Source organism: Embiotoca jacksoni, unplaced genomic scaffold (assembly GCF_022577435.1).
Source record: "Embiotoca jacksoni isolate LCO1_2020_lvr unplaced genomic scaffold, fEmbJac1.0.p SCAF_22, whole genome shotgun sequence".
NCBI classification, from domain to species: domain Eukaryota; kingdom Metazoa; phylum Chordata; class Actinopteri; family Embiotocidae; genus Embiotoca; species Embiotoca jacksoni.
In genome coordinates this window covers 8793474-8817546 of record NW_027185363.1, presented here as the reverse complement: position 1 = coordinate 8817546, position 24073 = coordinate 8793474, and the positions used below count along the sequence as shown (strand labels likewise).

The following is a 24073-nucleotide window of genomic DNA, read 5'->3' as shown; positions in this document are numbered from 1 at the left end:
TTACATCCCACTGGTGCTCCCTGTTTGACTTTCTGTGTGTAACCTCTGCAATCTAACCTTCCCGGCCTTCTGAGCAGTGTTCGACTGTGTCTCCCAGCAGGACTAGGATGACTGGGAAGACCCTGACCAGCAACGTGACCAACAAGAATGACCCGCGCTCCCTCAACTCCCGCGTCTTCATCGGCAACCTCAACACGGCTGTGGTAACCAAGTCTGACATCGAGGCAATCTTTGCCAAATACGGCAAGATAGTGGGCTGCTCAGTGCACAAAGGCTACGCCTTCGTTCAGTACGTCAGCGAGAGGAATGCCAGGGCAGCCGTGACCGGGGAGAACACCAGGGTCATCGCCGGACAATCACTAGGTAAGCAAATACCCTCATCACATTTACATAGAGCTGCAGCTACAGCAGTTTAAAAACAATACATGAGATTATTAGGTTAACATTTCTAACCGTCTTTTCTAATTTTCTTGTGTTGTTTTTAGTAACAGTATAATGATACCATAAGTAGCTACGCAGTAATTTAAAAAATACTTACGATTCTCAAAACTTTATTTCCTAATGTTTCTCCACCTGAACTTGGATATTTGCCCCATTATAGGTCCATGATATATGTTGTATTGATGACCGACAACGATTTTATATAAAAGTGGGCATAGCTTCCAGCTTTGAAATATTATGCCAATGCAGAAGTGCCATAAAGTGCAATTCCACCGATGGCCCCAGGGGGCTGTCTGCAAATAGCCTCTGGTCCCCCCCATTCAACCTTTCTCATGAAATACAAAGTCAATATTTTTTTTTTAAAGTTATTATGGTGTCATTAGCTAAAGTCACTCAAGTTTATACATTTTCTGGATGTCAATCTGAAAATAATCCCATCATTAATTAGACATCAAATTTAAAAAAGAGGAATGTTTGGGGGCATGTCTGTTTGATTGACAGGCCTGTGGTGCAGTCAGGTTTTCGCTGTAGGTGGGTGGGAGGTAGTGTCCTTGGGTTCCCAATCAGATCGCATCAAATCCACCACTTGCTTTTTCTCAGCTCTTCCTCCAAAAGTCACAGTTGGTTACCGCTTGATTACCTAAAAGTATAGCAATACAGAGATACCTGTATGTTTAATTTGCAGATAAGTAAAAATAAAAAAAATCATTATGTTATGTTTTATCTAGTAACAGCCTTTTCTGTAGGATTTTACAAAACCTCATCACAAAAACACTATTAAAAACAAAATAAATAAAAATAAAACTACAATATATTAAAAATACAATTGACTGCAAAGCAATAAAAACTAGACCAGAAATAGATATAAAAGCAAGACAAGAGTCATAAAGCTGGGGTCAATGGCAATAATAAAAGATCATTTCATAAGTCTGTATAAAATGAGCTTTAAGATTGGAAATATGATCCAGATTTAGTTAGCTGGACACCTTCAAGCATGAAATTTCCAACTCCTGGAGTGTGAACGGTTTACAGATTATAAACTCATATATTTAAACTATATTATCTGAAAACCTCAAGCCGCCATCTGGCCCGTACTGTTCATGGTCAAAAGTTCTGTGATATGTCTTGTTGTCTGTTTTAAATTTGATCAGTAAAAACCTTTGGAATAATTTAATAAAAGGACATATAGCATGCGTGAAGTTATGAGATACAGAATCTGTTTTTAGTTGAGCAGTGAGTTGAGTACTGCGAGGCTGCAGCAAGGACAAGAGGCGAGCTTGAACGTGAAGATGAAACCGGAGTGATGAGGAGAAAGTGGGAGGAGGGACGGACGGACAGCAACAAGGAGAAAACATTCAGAGCCCAGTCCTCATGGGTGTTCAGTGGATCCCTGCAAATCTTCCTTATATTACTTATTGATTGTTTCCCAGCCTCCTCCATAGAAAATGAATAAAAGCCATGCTCGCTCGCTCATTAAATATGAATAAGAGTGCTGCAGGGTCACATCTGTAATTCCACCAGTTGCCCAGTTTCATGCATTTTTGGCCATGAAATTATATCTAGCACTGGTAAAACTGCAAGGTTGAGTAGTGTTCACAGTAATTACATTCAGTTCTGTGACTTAAGAACTGTTATTGTATTATAGTAGGACTTTATGACAGATGGCTTTGGTGAAACTATAGTCACTGAAGTGATCAGCTTCAATCAGTGATACAAAATAATTTGGTTTTACAACAATTCCCTTCGCTAGAGGGTTATGTTTTCAACACAGTTTGGTTTGTCTGTTTGTATGCTTATGTGCTCGTCAGCAAGATGACAACACATTTATAACCCTGATGTTCACGAAACTTGGACTAATGTTGTAACATGGGCCATGGAAGTAGTTTCGCATTTAGCCTACTAAATGTCATACATCTTAAACTCCAGTAGATGGTAGAACGGTTTAATAGTGCTAAAACATAGGCAATTGTAGAAATACAATAACCCCATATCACAATTAACATCCTCGGGTATCAGTAATCCTTTGGGATAAACATGTACTTGCTCAAACGTATTACGGCAAGCACTCGATGGAGCATTCGGGGACGGTGGTTTTATAGAAACCAGTACACCAGCTGGTACGTGAGGCTTCAGCTGGGCACAAGTGTATTTTTATGATAGTTTTGAAAATATATCTCGACATGTATTGTGGTTGCAGTGGAAGATTTGGGAATCATAGAGGAGTGGACTGTATGACCTCGGTGGAAGTCTGTGCTCTCAGACTGCCCTTCAAGTTTTTGTATTGTTGACCATTATTCTAGTCTGTGATAATAACACTGAACTCACCAAGTTATCTGCTGAAAACTGGGAACACAGTGACATCGTTACAACAAAGCCCAATGTGCCCACTTTAAGTGAATACGTCAAAGTAAGATAGTAAAAGCGTAAATCCACATAATATCCACAGGGTCTGGTTGTCTCAGGCTTTTAAGGGGTGCTTCTTCTGTTTACAACCATGATCATCAGACTTAGTTGAAGCAATATGTCATTGTATTCAGAGGACTGTTACCATAAATTATAAACAATGTCTAAAAACTATGAAAATGAAGCCTGTCTTTAAGTATCCATTGTTTTGGGAAATAAACTTTGTGTTTATGGAGCCGGAGCCAGGAGGCAATTATCTCAGTTTAAGCTAGCGAGCTTGGCCAAAGAGTATATCTAACCACAGGTGGCTGTTTTTACATCTCTGTGTTTTTAAAATGGCCAAACAACATACAGTGTGTTAATTAGTGAGCTTTAGAGGTGCTGTGAGGTCGATTTTCACATTTAGTTTCTACTAACTAGCTTCTGGCTCTAGCTCTGTATTTACTGTACAATGATGAGAGTGGTATCAATCTCCTCATCTAACTCTTCTGAACGATGCATTCAAGGTCTTCAAACTCATGTAAATAAATGTTTCGGTCATAAATAATGGCCAGAGTTTGGGTGATAAAAGCGGTTTACTGTTCAGGCCGTTCACTCATAGGACTTAAGAGGCAAGAAAAATAATTCACAATCCTAACTCCCCTGTGTTTTATGTTGCCACACCACAGATATATTCACTCTGCTGTCAGCACAAATTCACATGTCCTTTCTGCATCCACTTATAGAAGCTCCTCTCATTGTTATGCATGCTGGCAAACAACTCAGTTATATTCTCTGAGAAACACAACAGCTACGCGGTTGTTCCCCCACAGAAAAGTGAAGTTACAGTTAGAGCGTCGAGCTGAGTACATCTCAGGTGAAGTCGTGTCTTCACAGAGCAACAAAAGTAAAATAGAACTTTGCATATTGTGTGGCAATACTGCAGCTTCACTGGCTGCTCTTCATAGTGTCCTTGTAAACAACGAGCATCGTGGACACATGCTCACACAATAAATCCAGTATATTAACAATACACCATAAGTGTCAGATGTATGCTGAAGGTGCCTCAAGTAATGTCTCCCTCTGCTCTGGAAATGATATCTTCTGCCTTTATTTTGCCGGCCTTGTGAAACTTAACCCTTTGCGCCTTATCTTTTAAACATGAACCTTATATTTGATTAGGCTGCTGAGGTGCGCGCAGCCAGTGCGAGATGTGAATTCTTGATATTTTCTTCAACACTTTCCTCCTTTATGAAATTACAGTCTGTGAAGAGCGACAGGAGAGGCAGTTGTATGACGGTGTGATATGTGGCAGGAAGGTCACAAGGTCAGAGTCAAACCTGTAATGTCATGAAAACGCAGCGAGCAGCTCGGCCCACCGAGGTGCCACGACGGCCCATGGTTGAGTAGATTTAATAGCCACCAGATACCAAAGCTCCAGTGATTGCTTTACTCAGTTTAATTTCTTCGGACATGACTGGATTGCCGACACAATACCTTTAAGTAGTTCATGCAAATAAAAGTGACATTCAATCACACTGGTGGTTGGACTCAGGCAGCAGCTGCTTAGACCCTGATGAAGATGTCTGCTGGGGATGAACAGTGCGGGGGAGGGTTTCATTCCTATTTTACCAGCTCAGCATTCCTCCCTTTCGTTTCTGCTTCTGCAGATAAAATCAGGACATGGATGTATTGATATTTCGTCTCTCATTTTTTATAATGAGTGCTGCTGTGATCATATCTGCTTTGGTTTATAGTGTGTAAGAGCTTTCATGCCCGAGTGCTGACTGGTGGTGTTTGAGTGCCTCTCTGTGGTCAAAAACCATACTACAGAACCTCATATTAAATCCAAGGGTAAATGTAGGTCTTTATTTCTGATATGAGGTAGGTAAACCTGATGTGATCTCTAATAACTTCTTTGGAAATTAGTGGTACAGTTTGAAAAAAAAAATTGACACTTTTATTTCTGTGCTTGAGATGGTTGTTGTCAAGGAAGGTATTTGCATTTAAAATAACAGCTGACCATTTGTTTGCAAGTTTGTCTATCAAAAAAGAAATCTAAAAATCAAAACCACAAACGAAAATATTTATTGGATATTGCTTTCGCATGAGTTTTTGTTGTTGTTATTCTTTAAGGACCTTTTCAAAAATGTACAGGATTAAAAAAATAAAGAGGAGTGACTAAACAACCTCTTTTGTTAACCCTTATATTTTTGTCTAAATGTTACCTTATTCACCCTTCAATATCCACAGGAATTTTCTCTACAAGGCAGTTTTTTTCTTTTGCATTTGTGAGTTTCCCATCTGCATGAACACTAGATGGTGCTGAGAGAATAGCTCTGACACCAAAACGGCAACAGACTGCAACTGTCCCTGAGCATGTATCATTCATTTGTACCCTCAGTGCTCAAACAGGGGAAGCCAACATTCATCCTGCACAGAATTCCCAAATCTCAGTTTTACATTTATGAATCATGATAAAATAGTGATTTTAAACAAACTATGACGATATGCTTCTGCTGCCACTCATGTTGGTGGTCAAAATTAGCCTTAAGTAATGTCCTTGAATAAATCCCAAATGCACAAGTATATAGATACTGCTTTTATTCTCCTGTTGTAGATTTTCACTCCTTATATTAAACAATTATAGATGTATTTTTGATGTTTTTGACGTTTGACTCTAGTGACTATGACTCCATCTCACTCAGCCTTTGTCTTTCATGAGGTTTTAGCTTTTTGTCTTTCTAAATCAAAGACGCTGGGGGACTATTAAGATGTCAGGCTGTGTGCGAGACAGCAGCTTACGCCTTGTCAGTGTAATTAGATATTACAATTACAGGGCTTCGTCTTCAACCAAGCCCAAATGATGCAACAGCTGGGGAATCAGTAGGCTGTCTCACACCTGGGTGATCTGCTTTTTTTAATCTGTCTCTTAAGCCCACAGCCCATCCACTTAAAATTAAATTCAAGAAAGCCTGACAGATGAATTGAAAACAGTGGCAACAGGAAGCTGAATTGCCTTTCTAGTGAATGACAGCGCGCTGTTTGAGTAGGAAGATCAAAAACGCAAATTATCTGCCGCTTTAAAGTGCAGAAAAAGCAGGATGTAGTTTCTAAGACATACATTGACTATCAAATGAGTCATTCATTGATGAGCCTCTTCATTTTTTTGTTTTTTTTGTTCATTTGCTGCAAAGGTGTGTTGAATTGTGCCTGAACTGTGTGTGTTTGTGTTCATAAAGCAAGATATGCTTTAATGTTGGACATTTCTTACCTTGATTCTCTAACAATTAAAATTATGTTATCAGCAAGTACATGCTGAATATGCAGAAATTTCATGCATCAGAAATCCCTGCTTTTTTTATGTATTAATTTATTCACTCTTTTCTGTTTATGTATGTGTGTTTTTGTCCAAACACTATGCCGATAAAGCATCATTGAACAGAGTGAAGCATCTTTCCATAGAAAGAACAGAAGTGAATTGCTCATGAAATAAAAGAAAAAAAATGTAATTAATGCAATAATATGTACACACTATTCCTTGGTTCAACTTCTGAATAAACAAATGGATGCATATTGTGTATGTGACAAGTGCATCCATTCAAAAGTCATTCATTGTTCACATATTTGTTGTCTAAAGCTGCACTAATCAATATTTGTGTATTATCAGTGTGTCATTTATGAACTGGAAGGAGTCACTCTTAACTATAATACACCTGACTGCCTTTTCCCTCTGAGTTTTAGCATCTCTTAACTCTTTGTTTTGGTTTCACAGCCCGCAGCTTTATGTTTTGAGTCTTGTTGCCCTCAGCCCATTTCCAGGAACAAAAGGCAGTCGTTCTCAGCACAAACGTTTTGATAAACCCACTTTAACGCTGACAACCCAGCTCCAAACAACAGACAGAGAAAGTTACCTGATGAACGTGGTGCAGCCAGATATTTTGCTGAGGATATGGAGGGGACCAAAACATGAGACAATGTTGCTCTGTGCTAGTTGGATATAAACAACGTTTGCTAACTTATTCATATTGAGAGGGGTATTTGTGTTGCTATAACTTGTTATGCTGCTCAGAAAATGACCAAGGATTTGGTATTCTGCCTCAACCAAGCTTAGATTTCTTTGTAATGTTTTATGTGATTTACAGTAATATAATTTCTCAGAAAAGTGTACATGCACATACAATCAACCAGGGCTTACATTTAAAAAAAAAAAAAAAAAGTAAAACATGATTAGAACTAAAATGATTACTCAATTAATAGATCTGTCAGTTGACAAAAAATAATTAGTGAATAGTTTTAGTGAGTTTCTAAGCAAATATGCCAGTTTTGCAAATGTGAGATTTGACTATTTTTATTGGATATCTGAAAGATGGAATTCGTCAGAGAATCTACAGAAATAAGTGACAGAACAAATTAAATAGGAAAAATCATCAGCATTTGGTTACAGCTTTGTAGATAATTAACAAAATATACGAAATACTGTCAAACTTAAATTTTTGCTTTATGTGCTTCACTTAAAATTTGTATTTTGTAGCTTCACTTTGGTAGAATACATTTTGTTTCTAAGAGGAGAGAAGTAAAAAAAAAAATTAAAAAAAAAATCTGCTATCCGCATAAAAATAACAATTAATATATCTTATCATTTCGTAACAACTGAACTGTACGACACAGAGACAAAAGGGAAGATATTTCGTTCATCTTGTCCTCCTACTGTATTAGCGAAGTGAGGTATCTGAGTCGAGAGCTCCCCCTGGACTCGCTTCATAAATGGTACGGTCCGCAGCTGCTCGGCTGAGAGTCTGGAGCTGAAGGTGCTCCGGCAGTTCGTCTAGTTTTAGGAGACAGAGGAAGCAAAGTCGGCCCGGCCGCTGTACAGCATCATCAGCATTATTCAGGCTCGTCATGACAATGTACAAAGGCAGGCGTCGCAACCACAGATGTAAGTATGAGACGTCCATTCCCGTCAATATTGGCAGTTTTGACATTTGTTTTCCGACTGTATGCAGGAGGTGGTTTATGTTTTTTTTTTTTTTTTTTTTTTTTTTTTTTTTAAATTTTTTGAAGGTAGAGTAATTAATTAAAAGTTGATTAACTAGTGGTCAGTAGCATTGTGCTACTAACATATTTTTCTTTTCTTTTTTAATCGACCTTAGAGTGACAGTTTCCTTACAAATTTGATACTTTGCAGTGTTTATGGTCATTACTGGATAGAAGTTTGTGCCCACTGCACTCTGCTTCTCTTTGTTTGCTCAGTGTGTCTAATCATTTTATCATATAACCTAAATGAGTATTGTTTCTGGTCATGCTCATTTGATCTAAATATGGATTATTAGCTATTGCACTGTGGCTTTAATCATTCACGACAAAAAGACAGTGATACAAATAATACCCTCATTATAATTGACCAATCAGACAACTCGCACCCTTTCCTTGTCTCTATCAGAGGACTTGTGTGAAAGACTAATGTCTCTTAGTGACTTGATCACCGGAAGGAGAGTGCTGCCAACAGGCCATTCCCTTTATTTCATTGTGGTGCATGCAGTATTGAATAGTTTGTTGTTTTGTGGGTGACCTGTGTTCAGTAAGTACTTCACAGGTGGCATTAACAAGTGTCTTTACAGGGGCTCTACAGTGGTTGGTTACTCATGGTAGCTCCAGCTGTGTGTGCACCTCTGTGCATAACAAGCTGAGTGCAGATGGACATATTTTTGCATGGGTAATAAATATGTGGGTAAATGAATAATTTATAATATTATTTATTATCATACTGTATCGCAACATCTAGTCTATATGTGCTGATTTATTATCATCAGTTAATTATGAAATGCTTACTTTTAACATTTCAAATTCTTTTAATTATATCTATTTGAATTGATAAAATTTGCCTTACAACTAACAGTTAATTTTCTTCATCAATATTTATTTCTCACAGTAGGCATGTTGATTTGTCATATACAAGGAAAATACAGGCACACGGTTTACTGATAAGTTGTGGCTCTGCTCTATTCAAGTGTCCCAGAAAGCCACGACAGTGTGACAGTCCGGCAGCATGAACAATACTAGGACCCTGAAACTAAAGCAGCTGAATTGCGTGCAGCTATCATTAATTCTGTTGTTTATACTTGTTATTTTCCAGATTAGATATATGAAAATGTTTTACATTAAAAAAAAAGAGACAATTAATTAATGACGATTAGTCGATTTACGATTAGTTCTGTAAAATGTCTGAAAGCCGTGAAAACAGTCATTTTCTAAAGACAGGCAACACGTCTTAAGTGTTTGTGTTTTCCCTCCAGCTGTTCAAAATTCAAAGATATACAGTTTACTACCACATGGTTTAAAAAAAATAAATAGATTGTGATCCCTAAAACAAAGTGTATTGTCTACAAGAGATACCCTGTCACTTTTTGTGTTTTTGAGCTGTGAGCAGAAAAAACGAAGGTGGAATTTTCTTTACTTATATTTGATAAGTATATTTGAATAATCTTTAAAAGGCCTGAAACGCTGAAATTTATCAGTAACATTAAGATAAAAGCAAATTTCTGATGCATGTTTGAGAAGTTTTATAGCAGAAACATGTTTTATCTGCTTTCCAGTCCTACCTATGTTCCAAACTAATGTCGTCAGATGTAACTGACCTTTTGTGGGGGCCACTGGCCGCAGGTTGGGAACCACAGATTTACATAATTGATCTTTTATCAGAGTAGCTGCATGCCAGTTTTCTTTCAATCAACTAAACAATAAATCATCGTATCATTACTGCTCTTTGTCTAAGTCTGTGTTCAGTGATGCATAATACAGGAAAAATGTGTGATGTAGAGTCTCTGGTGTCTTTCAGTTGTAACTCCCCACCACGTACAGTACAGAGCTGTATGTGTCTACAGTCAGCTCTTCAATGAGGTAGCCAAGTTTCGTGGCAGATGTACAAGTAGTTTCAAGCAAGTGGCAGCTGCCAGTTTGTTTCCAAGCTGCTTGTGCAGATTAATGAGCGTGTGGTTTGGTGGAGGTGATGGACCGGCTCCAGGGGTTAAAATGTTTCAAAGCGTTGCACTTAAGAGCCACATAGTTACATCATAAAAAAAGATGCCAAGAAGGAAAAGCAGGAAAGTGCATTAACTGCTCAGGAGAGATGAAAGACAAAATTATCGTTACCTCAGGCTCCAGCAATATGCTCATTATGATTTAATGCAAAAATCAACACATACCAATGTTTGGAGGTACCACATCCGCAATGAAATTTTTCCTTCTGCACTGCTAGTTTGTGTCTTTGGATATAAAGACATTCGCTCAATCGATGTATTGTCAATGTGACATATTGAGTCCAGTCAACCTGGAAATTTAGCAGTTGAACATCACATTCTTCTTAATGGATCATAGCTCAGCAGGTCTTATGAAAATTATTCTATTAGACACTCAGGAGCTCAAAAACTGGCTGCCAGATTTATGTGTTGCCAAGTAACCATTTCCCTTAAGGGGGCAAAAGAGTAAAGTACAAGGAATTCATTAAGGAAGGACAGGCTGCTGAGCAATTAATCCACACGTCCCCACAACAAAAACTGTTAAAGCCCAGAGGTCCTCGCCCTGATTTGAATCAGTGAGGACATTATACACTTAAGATGAAGTCATGCGGCTCACCAAGATTTGACAGTAATTTCAATAGACGTCAGCGATGTCTGCAAGCTTGTAGGATGATAGCCTGTTCCCTTGTGTGTATGCAAACAGTTTGGACTTGCATTATTTAAGACGAACAAGGTTCACATAAAATATGTCTGTAGTTTATTTAGGACTAGTCAATACTTTAACTTCACGCTAATCACATTCTGAATTCAAGATTTATCAAACTATATTCTTACTTATTCGAATGAACTATTGCATTTTATTGATTCTAATTAAAGATATTTACATTTCAGTGTAAGCCTGTACTGAGATCTCCCTGTTAAGGCTAAACTATCAAATGATCTGCCAATCAGCGCCTTGATTAATCATTCAGTCATTTGGTCTATGGAGTGACAGAAAATATTTTAACAAACATCACAATTTTCTTGCCTGATTTGGTTAAAAGTCCAAACCCAGAGATATCCATTTTACAATCATGTAGGACAAGGACGGGCAAAAAATATCATGTTTTACCTTTTTAATTTCTACTCTCCAGCGAAAGTCGTAGCTAGAGACGTTCTTTTTTTTGGGTTGTCCATCCCATTCTTGAGGACGCAATATCTCAAGATTGCCATGAGGGAATTTCTTTACATTTGGCACAAACGTTCATTTGGACTGAAGGATGAACTGAATAGATTTTAGTGATCAAAGGTCAGAGGTCAAGGTCACGGTTACCCCACGTCCATCCCATCTGTCCATCACATTCTCGAGAATGTAATATCTCAAGAATGCCTCTCGGAAATTTCTTCAAATTTGGCTCAAACGTTTTCTTGGACTCAAGGATGAACTATGTACCTGATGACCTCACACACACATCTGTTATTGGGAATGTGATATCTCAGGAATGCTATGCGACAATATCCTCAAATATGGCACAAACATAAAACATTTTTGGAGCAAGCAACGATGAGCGAAGTAGGCATCATTATCTGATTAGAGTATTTGAGACATCATCAGCTTTTTCAAGGCGCCTGACTGATGAGTTGGCAAAAACACTGAACCCGGCAGATTAAGAAGCCACAACATTACAGGTCTGCACTGCATTCAGATTTTTTTGCTGATGTTGAATTTTATGCTAGGTGTAATGCTTTCTGTTGGCGTTAATCGAGCCGAGTCCTCTGAGATGCTACTTGGTTAGCTGTTTCGCAGTTTGTATAAAGCCTTAATTTACCTAAAATTCATGGTGAATTAATCTTACTTAAGATTCCTGAAGAACTTGACAGCTTTATGCCACAGATGAAACCTTTTTACCAAATACCTCCATAGATAGATGACTATTGGTGTTTTCACAAAATATTTATTCAATGACATTTCTGAAAATTGATCATCAGTCATGTGAATATATATGGTTCTAAAGGTAAATAATAGAACATATAGAGTTGGATAAATTCATAGAATTATCATCACTTTATTGTAATACCGCATTTTAAACCAGGAAAAATGTATCATAAAATTATATTACGATATCCAAAATCTGAGATGATATCTAGTCTCATATCACCATATCAGTATAACGCTATATTGTCGCAGTATAATTACATTCCATATATAGATATGCATGCATTGTAATGAGGTATAATTGCAGTGTGACCTTGTTACATATATAAGTCGGTCTGCATTTGCATTGTGACTAATCAGAACTCCAATTATATAAATTGAACCAGAGGGTATTGTGCCCACATGCACATACACTTAAATGCAAATATGCCCAGAAACACATCCACAGTGTCTCCTTTTTTTTCAACCTGCCAGTCACCCTGCCCTGTTTAAGGAAACACACTCTCAGGTGTAATATAATGAAGAATTCGGCTGTGCCCCTGAGCTGCGATCGGAGATTATTCAAGTCTTCTCTGTCAGATTTACGGGGTGCGAGAACACGGTGTAGATTGAATCTGCGACCGCTGTCACGCAGGATGTCTTTTAGTCGCACATTTGTATTCATACAGGTGCCTGGATGATCTCTTAATCAAATACATCTCACCTGCTCTCAGGATGTGTGCAGCCACAGAGATGGAGTTTGTTCTGCGCCAGGAGTGATCCTTTGCCTGCCAAAAGATTATGTTTATGCTTTAGTTGAAGGAGGAAGTGTATTCTCTCATTTCTTTTCTTAAACCGAGTTACCAAAGAACTTACCTCCCCTGTCGAAATTGTTTCGTAATTGCACAGAGAGCATTTTCCCATTGTGCAGTCTGTAGGAGCCATAGATGTAGGAGGACAGTTTTAACAGGTCCACTTGCTTTGTGAGGTCTCTTGAAATTTATTGTTACACATCAAAGTAAACTCACTCGAGGAAAATTGCGAATACACTATATTTCAACTTGTACTTGGCTAAATAGAAGCTACACACCTATTTTGCTGTTGTTTCCTTGTTAAACAAGGCTCATCCAGGTGGACTTATTCAGATTTATGTGAGTGTGTGCTGCGACTCCCATTCTCTGTGCCCAGTCCAGCTATAATGACTGCATCCACACCTCCAGAGACAAAGAGCGCAAGGGTATGCTGAGCTGAGGGGTCTATATATAACCAAAATGGACATACACACATGCAGTAACACACCGATGCACTCGCAGGTAATTCAGCACAGCTTCATTAATATGAATGAATCCAAAGTGAGTCACAGGGCCCTGAGGTGGTGATGACTGTATTCTTGAAGGATCCAGTGTGAATGGATTAAACCGTAGCTGAACTCGGCCACATCCTTTCTGTAGGAGACCTTCAGTTAAAATGAAGTCTTGAAAAGCCTGTAATTGGCGCTTTTATCTTTTACACAGCTGACAGTGTGTTCAGTTCATTTGGAATATTAACTCCTTCTGATCAGAGTTTTAGTAATCCATCTGAAAATAATTCCATAATAAATAAAATATTAAGCCTATATATTTAGCGATATGTTTTGGGGGGGGTGTTTGGTTTGATTGACAGGCCTGTGGTGGAGTCAGGTTTTATGGTATAGATGGGCGGGCGTGGTTTCCTGGAGTCTTCAGTCAGATCGAGTAATATCGGTTGCTCACTTGTCCAAATATGGTCATTTCTGGCTCCAAAAAAAACAAGCTGGCGACGCCCACGATGCCAGACTCAAGGCTTCAAAACGGCATGGTGGGTTGCCGCTTGGTGGTGACCAAAAACAAAGCTGGAAGGAGAGCAAATACTGGGCTTAAATTTGTTTGATGGACACAAGCATGACTGCTCGAATGCCAGTGTTGCTTCAGAGGGAGCTCTGAAGCATACTTTGTTGTATGTGACAATATTTCAGTGTTTTTCTTAGCAGGTTGTTATGCTGCTCCTCTAACAATGTCCAATTAATATATTTCCTTCTGTAGTGACTTCGCCAATGTTACTGGGTCACCTTCCCACATGGGATTCACATTTTGCTTTTTATCACTGCATTTCTGACAGAGCAGCTGAAATCCACGTATGACAGGTGTCTTCATCAGAGCAGTCTTTGCAACACCGTCTGACTGCAGTGCATTCAACATTGTACTAGTGTCAAACAAGACTCATCTCTCAGGAGCGGAGAGGATGGCCAGAGTTTTTACAGTATGTCGGTCTGACTTGCTTGTACTCCCGAGTTTGCCTCAGTGTTATTCTGCCATGGCCAACCTGCTTATAACGGCTTCATTATGAAGTAACTTTTTATATTCCCTCTTAATGTGAGGCTGCACACAGTTTATAGTATCAATCAAGTCCTAAGTGGCTATTGCTTAGCAACACAGGCTTTAACGCCTCTATCTCCAGCCTCAACTTTTTATGGATACATGCACAAACAAGTCAGTCTGCAAGCACACGCTCTTATTCATGCCACTTTTGTATATGATTAGTATAATGACTGTAATTAATCAGAGGCTCTGTGTGTGTGTGTGTGTGTGTGTGTGTGTGTGTGTGTGTGTGTGTGTGTGTGTGTGTGTGTGTGTGTGGAGGGGTGTGTGGAGGCCTGGGGTTGTTGTGCGGTAGCTGTGTTCATTTTAGAGTGCTTCTTTGTGCTCCACTCTCTCTTTAATGACCCTAGCAGGGGACCAGAGGAGAGCAAACCATTTGTCACGTCTTCTTGTATCCTAATGATAATGATACAGCTGTCCCTGTGCACATGAGAGCTACTGACACATCCCAAGTCCATTAGTCCATTAGGGAGAGTGAGGAGGAAAAAGGAGGTGATCGAGAGAAAGTGTGAGGATGAGAAAGTCTGAGCTCCACACGCAGCACCATGGTTAATCTGCAGACAATGTGCTGGAGGATACAGATGAGGGTGCAGCTGCTGAAGTGTGTGTGTGTGTGTGTGTGTGTGTGTGTGTGTGTGTGTGTGTGTGTGTGTGTGTGTGTGTGTGTGAACGAACGAACATGCGAGTCTGAGAGAAAAGGTGTGACAGAGGGAAAACGGAAAATTGTCTGAGATATAATGCATTTTTTAATTCATAAGCTCGGTGCATTAAGATTGCAGCTCGGGACTTCATTATCATCTCTACCCCCGGAAAAAAAAAACAGAAAACAAAACTGAGACTGCAACGCTTCAGGCAAAACAACTTGACTTCAGCTGCCGTCATGACATTTGCTACTGCATGAGCCCCAAAGCTGATGTTTTATCTGTGCAACTCAAGGGTGAGTCATCCATCAGAGAGAGTTCTCTGCTGCTTTGTCAGTGTGTGTGTGTGTGTGTGTGTGTGTGTGCGTGTGTGTGTGCGTGTGCGTGTGCGTGCGCGCGTATGCACAGGAAGGGGAGGTTTGATTTTTGTTTGGGTTTTTTTTGTGTATGACCTTGAGCAGCACTCGAGGCTGATTGAGCTGAGTTTGAGCAGAAGCAGCGATGACAAACTGACAGACTGAACGCAGTGATACCAATCTGGTTTAACGCACCAGGGTTCTTGGCAGGTGGAAGTTGCTGTCAGTCAGGTGGTGTGTACAGATGACTCACCGTATTCTGTTAATGCATTTAAAGGGGATTTCTTTCTTGGATTTTTCCTGACTCCTTAGACTGAGTGAACACTAACCTACAATTGACTTGGAGCCCTTTTTCTTTTCGACAATCAGTGTCTCAGCTGTCTCAAGGCCGTTAAAACTCTCTTGGGAAGTTTTCAGTGTCTTTTTAAGCACAACAATGGACTGAAATGAAATCATTAAATGAATCGATTACTTTTTGCTTTAATTCACTTGGATTGTCTTATCACAGAATGCTACAGTTGCTTGGACAGCTCTAACTAACAAATGCTTTCACTGAAAGTTCAGACTAAAAGTTTGATTAGTTCATTTATCAGTTCATTATTCCCCTTTCCTCCGATGTGATGATTTCTACTTTTCTTTGTTTTACATCTCTGTAAACTGAATATATGTGAACTGTATATGTTTTGGACTGTCAGAGTGAAAAAAGTAAAAATACTGAAGGGCTCTTTCACTTTTTTTGATATTTTGCACACAAAACAATAAACTAATTGGTTGAATTTAATATTATGTGTGAGCCAAGTTTGAGGCTAACCCAATTTGACTGCATGATGGAAGTTCATAATCTGTCATCAAAAAACATAAAAGTATAATATTTTCATAGATATTTCACAGGTAATATTTCAAAAGACAATACAATTTAATTGTAGCTATCACCACCCTTCATATCATTAAGACTGTTTTCTCAGGATTATAGGCTGCTACATGTATCACATCATAACTTTGACTTTCTTTTTTGCAGATATCAACATGGCAGGAGAGCCGAAACCTTACAGGCCTAAGATGGGCTCCAAGAGGCCTCTCTCATCCCTCTACAGGTCTGTGTGAGACGTGTGTGTCTTATTTTAGTGTGTCAGTTTCATATTCTCCGGCTGACCTACTTTTTCTGTTGCACTGACTGGCTGTAAAATCTGTGCTCATGATCCTCACTGGCAGGCTGGGTGCTTAATGGAGGAACAACCAATTCCCTACCTGTGCTGATAGTGCTGCTTCTTTTGTCTATCGCCGTTTCACATTTGCTCTTTCTTAAGGTTTTAGAGAAAAAAACAGTGCAAAAGAAGAAATGCAAAACAGCTATTTAATAGACCTTTGAAAGGAATACTTTTTGGAAACGTACTGTCTTGTGAGGAGTTGTGTAAATATGAATCTACAACCAGTTACAGGTCAGCCGAGCCAGGCTGGCTGTTTCCCCGCATTTCCAGTCTTTGTGCTAAACTAGGCTAAGCTAACTGGCTGCAGGGTGCTTTATGTTTAAAGCAATAGTTTGATATTTTGGGAAATACTCACTTTCTGTCAAAGAGTTTGATGAGAATATGTTAAAGGTTAAGAAATAATCCGGCACCTAACCCATCATAAAAAGGTAAAAATTTAGTTTTTACTGTTTTTGTACAGACTAAACAAAAGTAGTATGACCATTTTTGGTTATTGTGCATTTTAATGCAATGTTAGCTATGTCCCCCTGTTTCCAGTGTATGTGCTGAGTTAAGGGATCTTTTCATCTTTTCAACAAAATAAGTGGACAATGGCGTTTACCAAAATGTCAAACTGTTTCTTTAAAACAGCACGGAATACATTATTCTGACTAAGTGTTTGTGTACCATGTTTTCAGTTTTTGTTTCCTCTTTCTCCACTTGCGAAAAAAAACCCTGATTTAACAGAGAAAAATCAAAATACTCTTTTTATGTTCACAGCGGCTACGAGTTTGACTATGATTACTACAGAGATGATTTCTACAGCAGGTATGTAAAAAAGATGACCTGGTTTATTGTTAAATAACAGCAGTCTTTCTCCTTTTTTCACTTTTCATGTCTCTTTTCAATAAGTCCCTTTTCTCCTGGTATTTTGCCTTTTAGCGTACACCCTCCTTTCTCCCCATTTCCGATCTCGGATAAAGATGATTTTTGAGCAGAATGGCTCCATTTCCATCTGAGGCAAAGTAACTACATTATCACAGACATAATGAATGTCATATTGGGGAGGTTTTTATTCCTCTCCATTGGGCTTACTAATGATGCTTTTATCCGCATAGGCGAGTACTAAATGTCAGATAGTCCCCCGGCTGGTCATTTGCGCTGCCAAGGCAGGGAATGTATCTTGGTTGTGACATTTTCATTGGTTTGTTTACTTCCCCTACTTTGCAATATCCCTGTGAATTGAATCCTTCAGCTTTAAGTCATTATTGCTATTTTGGTAATTTGATATATCGAAGGCAACTGGGAACAGGACTTGATTGAATGGCTGTGGCATTGTTAAATATGTGCCGAGACATCTTTTGCAGCATGTGTATTAGGTGCTTTGTGAGCGCTTCTTCTCGTTTGAATGACAACATTTAACTGACTACTCAAAGTAAACACTTTGCTGTTCGCTGCAGTTATAATTCCATCCTTTATGAAAATGTGTTTTTCTGCATTGTCGTACTTTTGGAAGGTTTCTCTTGCTACAACTTTATTTTTCATGTGTCTTCAGACTCTTTGAGTACCACGGCCGTGTTGTGCCCCCAACCCGAGCTGTGATCCCCATCAAACGGTCCCGGCTAGTAGTCCCATCCACACGCAGAGCCAAATCCTCCTTTCCAGTCAGGGCCTGTTCTTCCTCTTCCTCTTCCTCCTCCTCCTCCCGAGCACTGAATGTTGGCTCTTCCATCACTGGTCCTAAACGTACGTTTCCTTTGTCCCTTTTAAAATGTTTCATGATCATATTCTCAAAATTTCACAGAATATATATATTTTTCAATTAATTGACTAGTTGTTACAGCCCTGATAATAGGTTAATCTGTTTAATTGTTTATAAATATCACATAATACAACAGAATTACTTAAAAAAAAGTTTCCCTGACCCCAATGGGACATTTTCAGATCTCCAGCTAACCGTAAACTTTCGTCAAAGTCAAAGAAAAGAAACAAATCTTTTTATTGTTTAAGCTGGAACAAGTGATTTTTGGTATTTTTTTCTGATCACTTTATAATAGCAATTGCTATCTTATAATTACAGTAATCATTGCTAATTGATCTTCTATCAATTGACCAAATACATTATCAACTAATTTATTTCAGATGTAGATGGGTTGGAAACAACCCAGCTGTTTAATAAGACTGTCCAAAGGACTTTGGGTGTAAAACAAAAAAGTGGGCATGAAATGTTGGTAATCCTTTATTGCACCGAAGAACTTGAATCATAAACTGTGAGGGATGTTTACAATAGATAACCCTGTAACCCTGCTGCTCTCATCAGTATTTTTTTATTACCAATAGTCCAGCTAACTACGCGTAAGAAATATTATTATCACCCAACTTCATAGCTCTTCGTAGTCTTTCAGCATCTTCTGGCTTATTGTTTTGATTTTTATGGCCCATAACTTCACAGCATCTGTTTTCAAAACGTCAAAGGACAGACACAGTTAGCCACTAGGTAGTTTTTAATATATAAAATCTCCAATATTTCAACTGGGAGTTGGTGGAAACCAAAAATGGAGTTAAAGAGTGAAAATTGGGGCTACAGTTGTTGGGTGGTCAGAAAAATTACTCCAAATAAATACTAATATTATCTTTGTCATCTGAATGTGTAAATATATTTAATAAGTTTTGTGTTAACATAAAGTTGTGTTGCCCCAAAGTGGCCTTATAATCAGCTAATGTAGGTTTAAGTCAGTGGATATGCAGTTACAGTATTATTATTGCTGTAATGTGTAATACAATAATATATTTTTTTAATTGTTCAACATTTGCTGTTGTACTGCTCAAACTCTCACAGACACTTATCAGTATTCTTCCCACAATGCAACTCAGTTAAATGTCTGAAACTTTTGGCTTCTATCCTCCTCCACATCCCTCTTCACCAGTTTTGTGGCCTCAGACATATTTCTGGCAAAGAACTTGGCTGTTGAGAAATGTCTGAGTCGTGCAGTTGCTGTTGTAACTAGACCTATGCCTCTTGTAAAAAAAATAAAAAATAATTCACATTAATTCTTATTAACTCTTATTATGTGTGCTCGCAGTAAAGACAGACCAGCTCCTAACAATCAAAAAGGAACTGTCACAGATCAAGACCAAGATCGACTCACTGCTGGGAAGGCTGGAGAAGATTGAGAGGCAACATCGTTCTGATGCCGGTAAGATTTGAGGAGGAGAGGGGGGGGGGGACCTGTCTGCTGGGAGAGCATCCATATATACACTATATGGGGAAGAAACAGAGAGTGCTTTCTAGGGATTGAAATAAAAGGCACACATGGTCTTTGAGGGGAAAGAACAAGGTGATAAAGAAAATATTAAAAGGGTCATCAAGAGGCATGTCTGAAAGACCGATTTTTGTATTATCAAAAAAGATGAAAACCCAATAAATCTATTATGGTCTGATGTTAACTGCCAGTCTATCTCTGTCGCTGTCGTTTGCCAGAGATGCAGAGGAAACAGGAGGAGGTATGCGAGTGTCTCCATGGTGATGCAGCAGACCGCTATGCCGGAGAGGAAGCGGAGGGGACGACTGAGGTGGAGGCGGGGGAGATGACGGACGGCGGCGACGACGACTTTGAAGATGAAGGCACCAGCGACATGGTGAGCAGGCCAAGTTGCCATTTACAATCTCAATAAGGAGGGAGTGGGTTCTCCTGCCTCAGAAGTAAAGACAAAATAATGTGTTCAGATGGGTTACTGTGTATAAGAGTCTATGAGTGTCTATTATACAGGATGCATTTCCCTTAATACACTTGTAGAGTATTTTCTGATACTATGGTTTGGAAAAAAAATAAAAATGTTTTGACGCTTTTCCTTACCTAACAAAATATGTCTATCACTATTCAGTTGATAGAAACAGAATCACTCTGGCAGACGGAGGGTTTATTAGACTCATTTGTAGGTGGTCTAAACTATTGATTACTGCTCATTATAAAAGCATATTTGGCTTTTATCGCTAGAGACCACTGGCATACAGCTTTGAATGAATGAAAACCTCCAGTCACTCATTCGATTTAATGAAAATGATCCACACATTGTATAAAATGTGGCTCAAAGGACATGAGGACATGGAAGTGTCCAGAGATGCAGATGCAGATCTGTGTAAAAACAGTGCAGAACAAAGCTTTCTTTAACATGACCTCTGTACATATGATTTGAATGATTTTGAATGATGAGACGAAATGATTAAAGTCTAAAGTAAAGCTGGTCTGTCTTTGTAGCCAGGTAAAATTGTTTATTGCTCTTGAATGGAAAACAGCTGAAGCACCAATTCTCCTCAAGTTATATATATATATATATATAGGTATTTAAAAATATGACATTTATATTTTGGTTTATACGTCTTAAAAGCAGCTCCAAATAACAAATTCTTTGATTCTGATATTTTATTATTGTTATTTTATGGAAGAGTCGTATATATGGCACAATAAACACTTTAGTTTATATAGACTGAGAATAGAAATAGGAAATCTACGTTGCTGCCCAATTTTTTTCCTCATGGTTCCTCCTATGTTGATATTGTCAATTTTGTTCTTGTGTTGCAGATAGAGAATCACATATCAGACATTGACAACTGAGTGAGGTCAGTATTTAATCTCTGCATTTATGGTACTATTTTTCACAAAACTGTTATTTCCATTTAAGACTAGATTGTGGAAAACATTCACTATAGCCCTTTTAGCGATAACAATTTATGGCCAGCAGGAAAGCCATAGAACACATCTCAGGTGTTTTTTTCCCCCCACTTTTAAGGAGAGTGAGAAACACTGCTCATAACCTTCCAGTTTAATCCTCCACGCTGTTCCTCTAAATGGCCTGTCATTCTCCCCGCCTGGGAGCGAAAGGAAAAGCAGCTTCTCCGCAGTTATCACTGATGACTGTCTGAACAGCTACACAGATAGGACTCCGTCTCATCCGCACTTTCCATCATCAAACGGCATTTAAATGTCCCCTGATTTTCTTTGTATGAACAAATTGCAATGAGATTTAATTTGGCCCTTGGCTGACATTTCCTCCGTGCTGTCCTCAAGTGCCCGCGAATAAAAAATCTTTCCTAGGCGCCCTGAACATGATAGATCGTTAAGATGATGCCATAATGAATTGTTTGTCCTCAGGTGGATATCCGAGTGGTTGCAGGTAATATTAGGAGCGTTAGTTTATTTTAATGTTAGCCCTCTGTGTTTCTACCCTTAACAGGACAATCTTGCAGATGAAGCAAAATTTTCTTCTCCATAGATTCACTGTGAAAGACGGTCTGACAAAAGTAATGAATTTTCACTGCAGCTTGTGTTGTTGTTGGGTTTTTTTTTATCTTTTTTTTCAAGTTGGGGGAAAAAAAAAAAGAAGCCTACAGTACAAGAAGTTCGGAGAACAGATACCAGCAAAACCTCCTTGATCAAGGGGGTGTATTTGACATCAAAGGAGAGCAATGAGAGAAGTGACTGACAGCCGAAGAAGAGTTTTTTAAACTCGTTTGTTGCTTGTTTGCCTCATTAGAATGTGACACGCCTGATGTGTACTTCATCAAAACACTGGTTATGAATATTCTCCAGACTGCAAGATCAACTGCAAAGAGCAATCAATACACACCCCCTCCCCAAAGTGATTGACTTTCTGAAAAATACGGACAATACAGTATATTGTGTGCTTAATATATTATGGTCTGTATTGTGCATAAAAATACAGTTACGTGATCAATCAGATGAAAATGAAATGATCTCCTTTGTTGTACCTCAAATGTATGTTTCTGTTACTGTGCGTTGAAAAATGTGACAAGCCACCACGCTGGCAGAGAGCTAAATATGAATGTAAGAGTAACACAATTTCTTTGACACTTGATAACGATGTGATTTGCTTTATTCGTACATTCTGATGAAATGTACACTATGTAATTAATTCCCAATGTCTCCACACAGTATTGTATGCATATCACGTTTATAATTTGTCCTACATGCAACGATGCATTTTGGCATTTTGAATTCTTTGCATTCTATTTATGGTAAAAGATGACTCATTGTTTGCTATCAGCATGTTAAAATGTGACTACTCTCAATAATTTGTATTCTTTGCATCTGTTGTACAGCCATGGATGACAAGAGTTTTTGACATAAACCTGCCCCCACCAAAAAAAAGGATTGTGGTTTTCATTTTCACAAATAAGTGAGAAAAACAAAAAAACATCCACACTGTTTCAGTCTTTTGCTCAGTGGGATATTTTAACAGCTTTTGGGTGGATTCTCATGAAATTTCTTTTCAAACACTATAGTTGAATCCCATTAACTTTAGTGACTCACTTTTTCTACACTAGGAAGATGACATTTGTAGTTCTACTGAAATGTCTTCAAAACCATCGGGTGGATTGCCTTTAAATGTGTTGCAGAGTTTCAGTGAGAAAATGTGCACATTTGAATGGTGTCATTTTATGCACATATGTGTTATACAGAATTTTTACACCACTACATTTAAGGTGGATATATTGTATATATTTAAAAGTGAAATGATAAATCATTTGTTTGACATGATTGACACAAAATTACTGTTGTCCAGTCTTTTCATGATTCCAGATTCTCACGTGAAAATGTGAAGCTCTTTCCTCGTAACTGTTACAATTTTATTGAACCAACGGCATGAAGGCCCTTGCTCACTATGATGGGCATTTTTTCACTATTTTCAGAGGTTTGAAGCAAACAATTTATCCATTATAATTAGTAGATTAATCCATAATTAAAACAACATGAAATAGTTTACAATGACAATAAATAATAACATTTACAATAAAATACTGCTGACAATAATGTATGAATAATATAAATCTAATAAAATATCAGAATGGATATTACAAGTACAAGTATATTCTTACAGTATGGTATTACTCAAGAAAAATATCTGAATGCAGTACTTCCTTCGTCACTGCAGACATTCATATCCAACCGGATAATTATAATTTAAATTTGTCCATCGCTCATGTTTGTGACCAAATATCTGCAACACTTCACATAAAACATTCCTATCAGCCACAACTGTTCTTTTATGTTGAGTGTAGCAAAAAGCATGCAGACCAACTCACCTGATGGCATCATTAGCATGTTAGCATTTTGCTCAAAGCATCACAGAGTCAGTGGCATGACTGAGGGCTCTTGTTATTAACCTTGCATAAAGTTATGCCTGACTCAGCCTGAAGTTATTTTTCTACAGTATGTAACTTTTCCGTTCACCCTCATACCATTTTCAAAACTGATGGGAGTAGCAAGGCACAGAATGATGCTAAATGGACAAATTTTCCACTCAAGTTTAATTATAGCATTCCTGTACATTAGTTCTGTTCCCTAATTGGCCATGAGAGTATTTATCTGCTATTTTTTTTTTTTTTTTTTAATACAACGCCCTTGAAAGCTATACAGCCTATGAGAGATGTGTTGGCGAGGCAGCAACAGATGGCATTTCTAATTCACTCACTTCATTAGCACCAGATCATCATTTTCACAGGTTAAGAAGGGCCATTGGCTGGGTTGCAGGTATAATTGGTTCTATCATTGCTGGCTAGCAGCCAGTGAGTACAATGATCTGTCATGCAGCTCCTCTAATATGGACAATGCTCAGTGTGTGATGAACTGAATCAATCACTGGCCTGCAGAGCTGCTGGAGGAATTATGAGTATAATAGGGGTCAGTCTGAGATTATCCATTGTTGAACAAGGATACACCGCTCACAGCAAGCAT

General features: G+C 38.4%; 1 protein-coding gene across 6 annotated transcripts in view; it reads left to right on the top strand.

Annotated features, from left to right (window-relative positions):
- LOC138203134 (RNA-binding Raly-like protein) overlaps window positions 1–23138 on the top strand; it is a 38630-nt gene extending 15492 nt beyond the window's left edge. For 2 of the 6 annotated variants that reach the window (XM_069157767.1, XM_069157770.1), the window contains exons 2-9: window positions 101–363; window positions 16148–16223; window positions 17097–17144; window positions 17872–18062; window positions 19400–19513; window positions 19798–19955; window positions 20900–20937; window positions 21552–23138. In XM_069157767.1, coding sequence (XP_069013868.1) covers window positions 108–363; window positions 16148–16223; window positions 17097–17144; window positions 17872–18062; window positions 19400–19513; window positions 19798–19955; window positions 20900–20932 — 876 coding nt within the window. In that variant the 5' untranslated portion in view covers window positions 101–107 and the 3' untranslated portion in view covers window positions 20933–20937; window positions 21552–23138. Of the gene's footprint in view, window positions 1–97; window positions 364–16147; window positions 16224–17096; window positions 17145–17871; window positions 18063–19399; window positions 19514–19797; window positions 19956–20899; window positions 20938–21551 lie in introns of all 6 variants that reach the window. The other 4 variants (XM_069157766.1, XM_069157768.1, XM_069157772.1 and 1 more) reach the window with 3 other exon arrangements.
- Window positions 23139–24073: the final 935 nt, after the last annotated feature.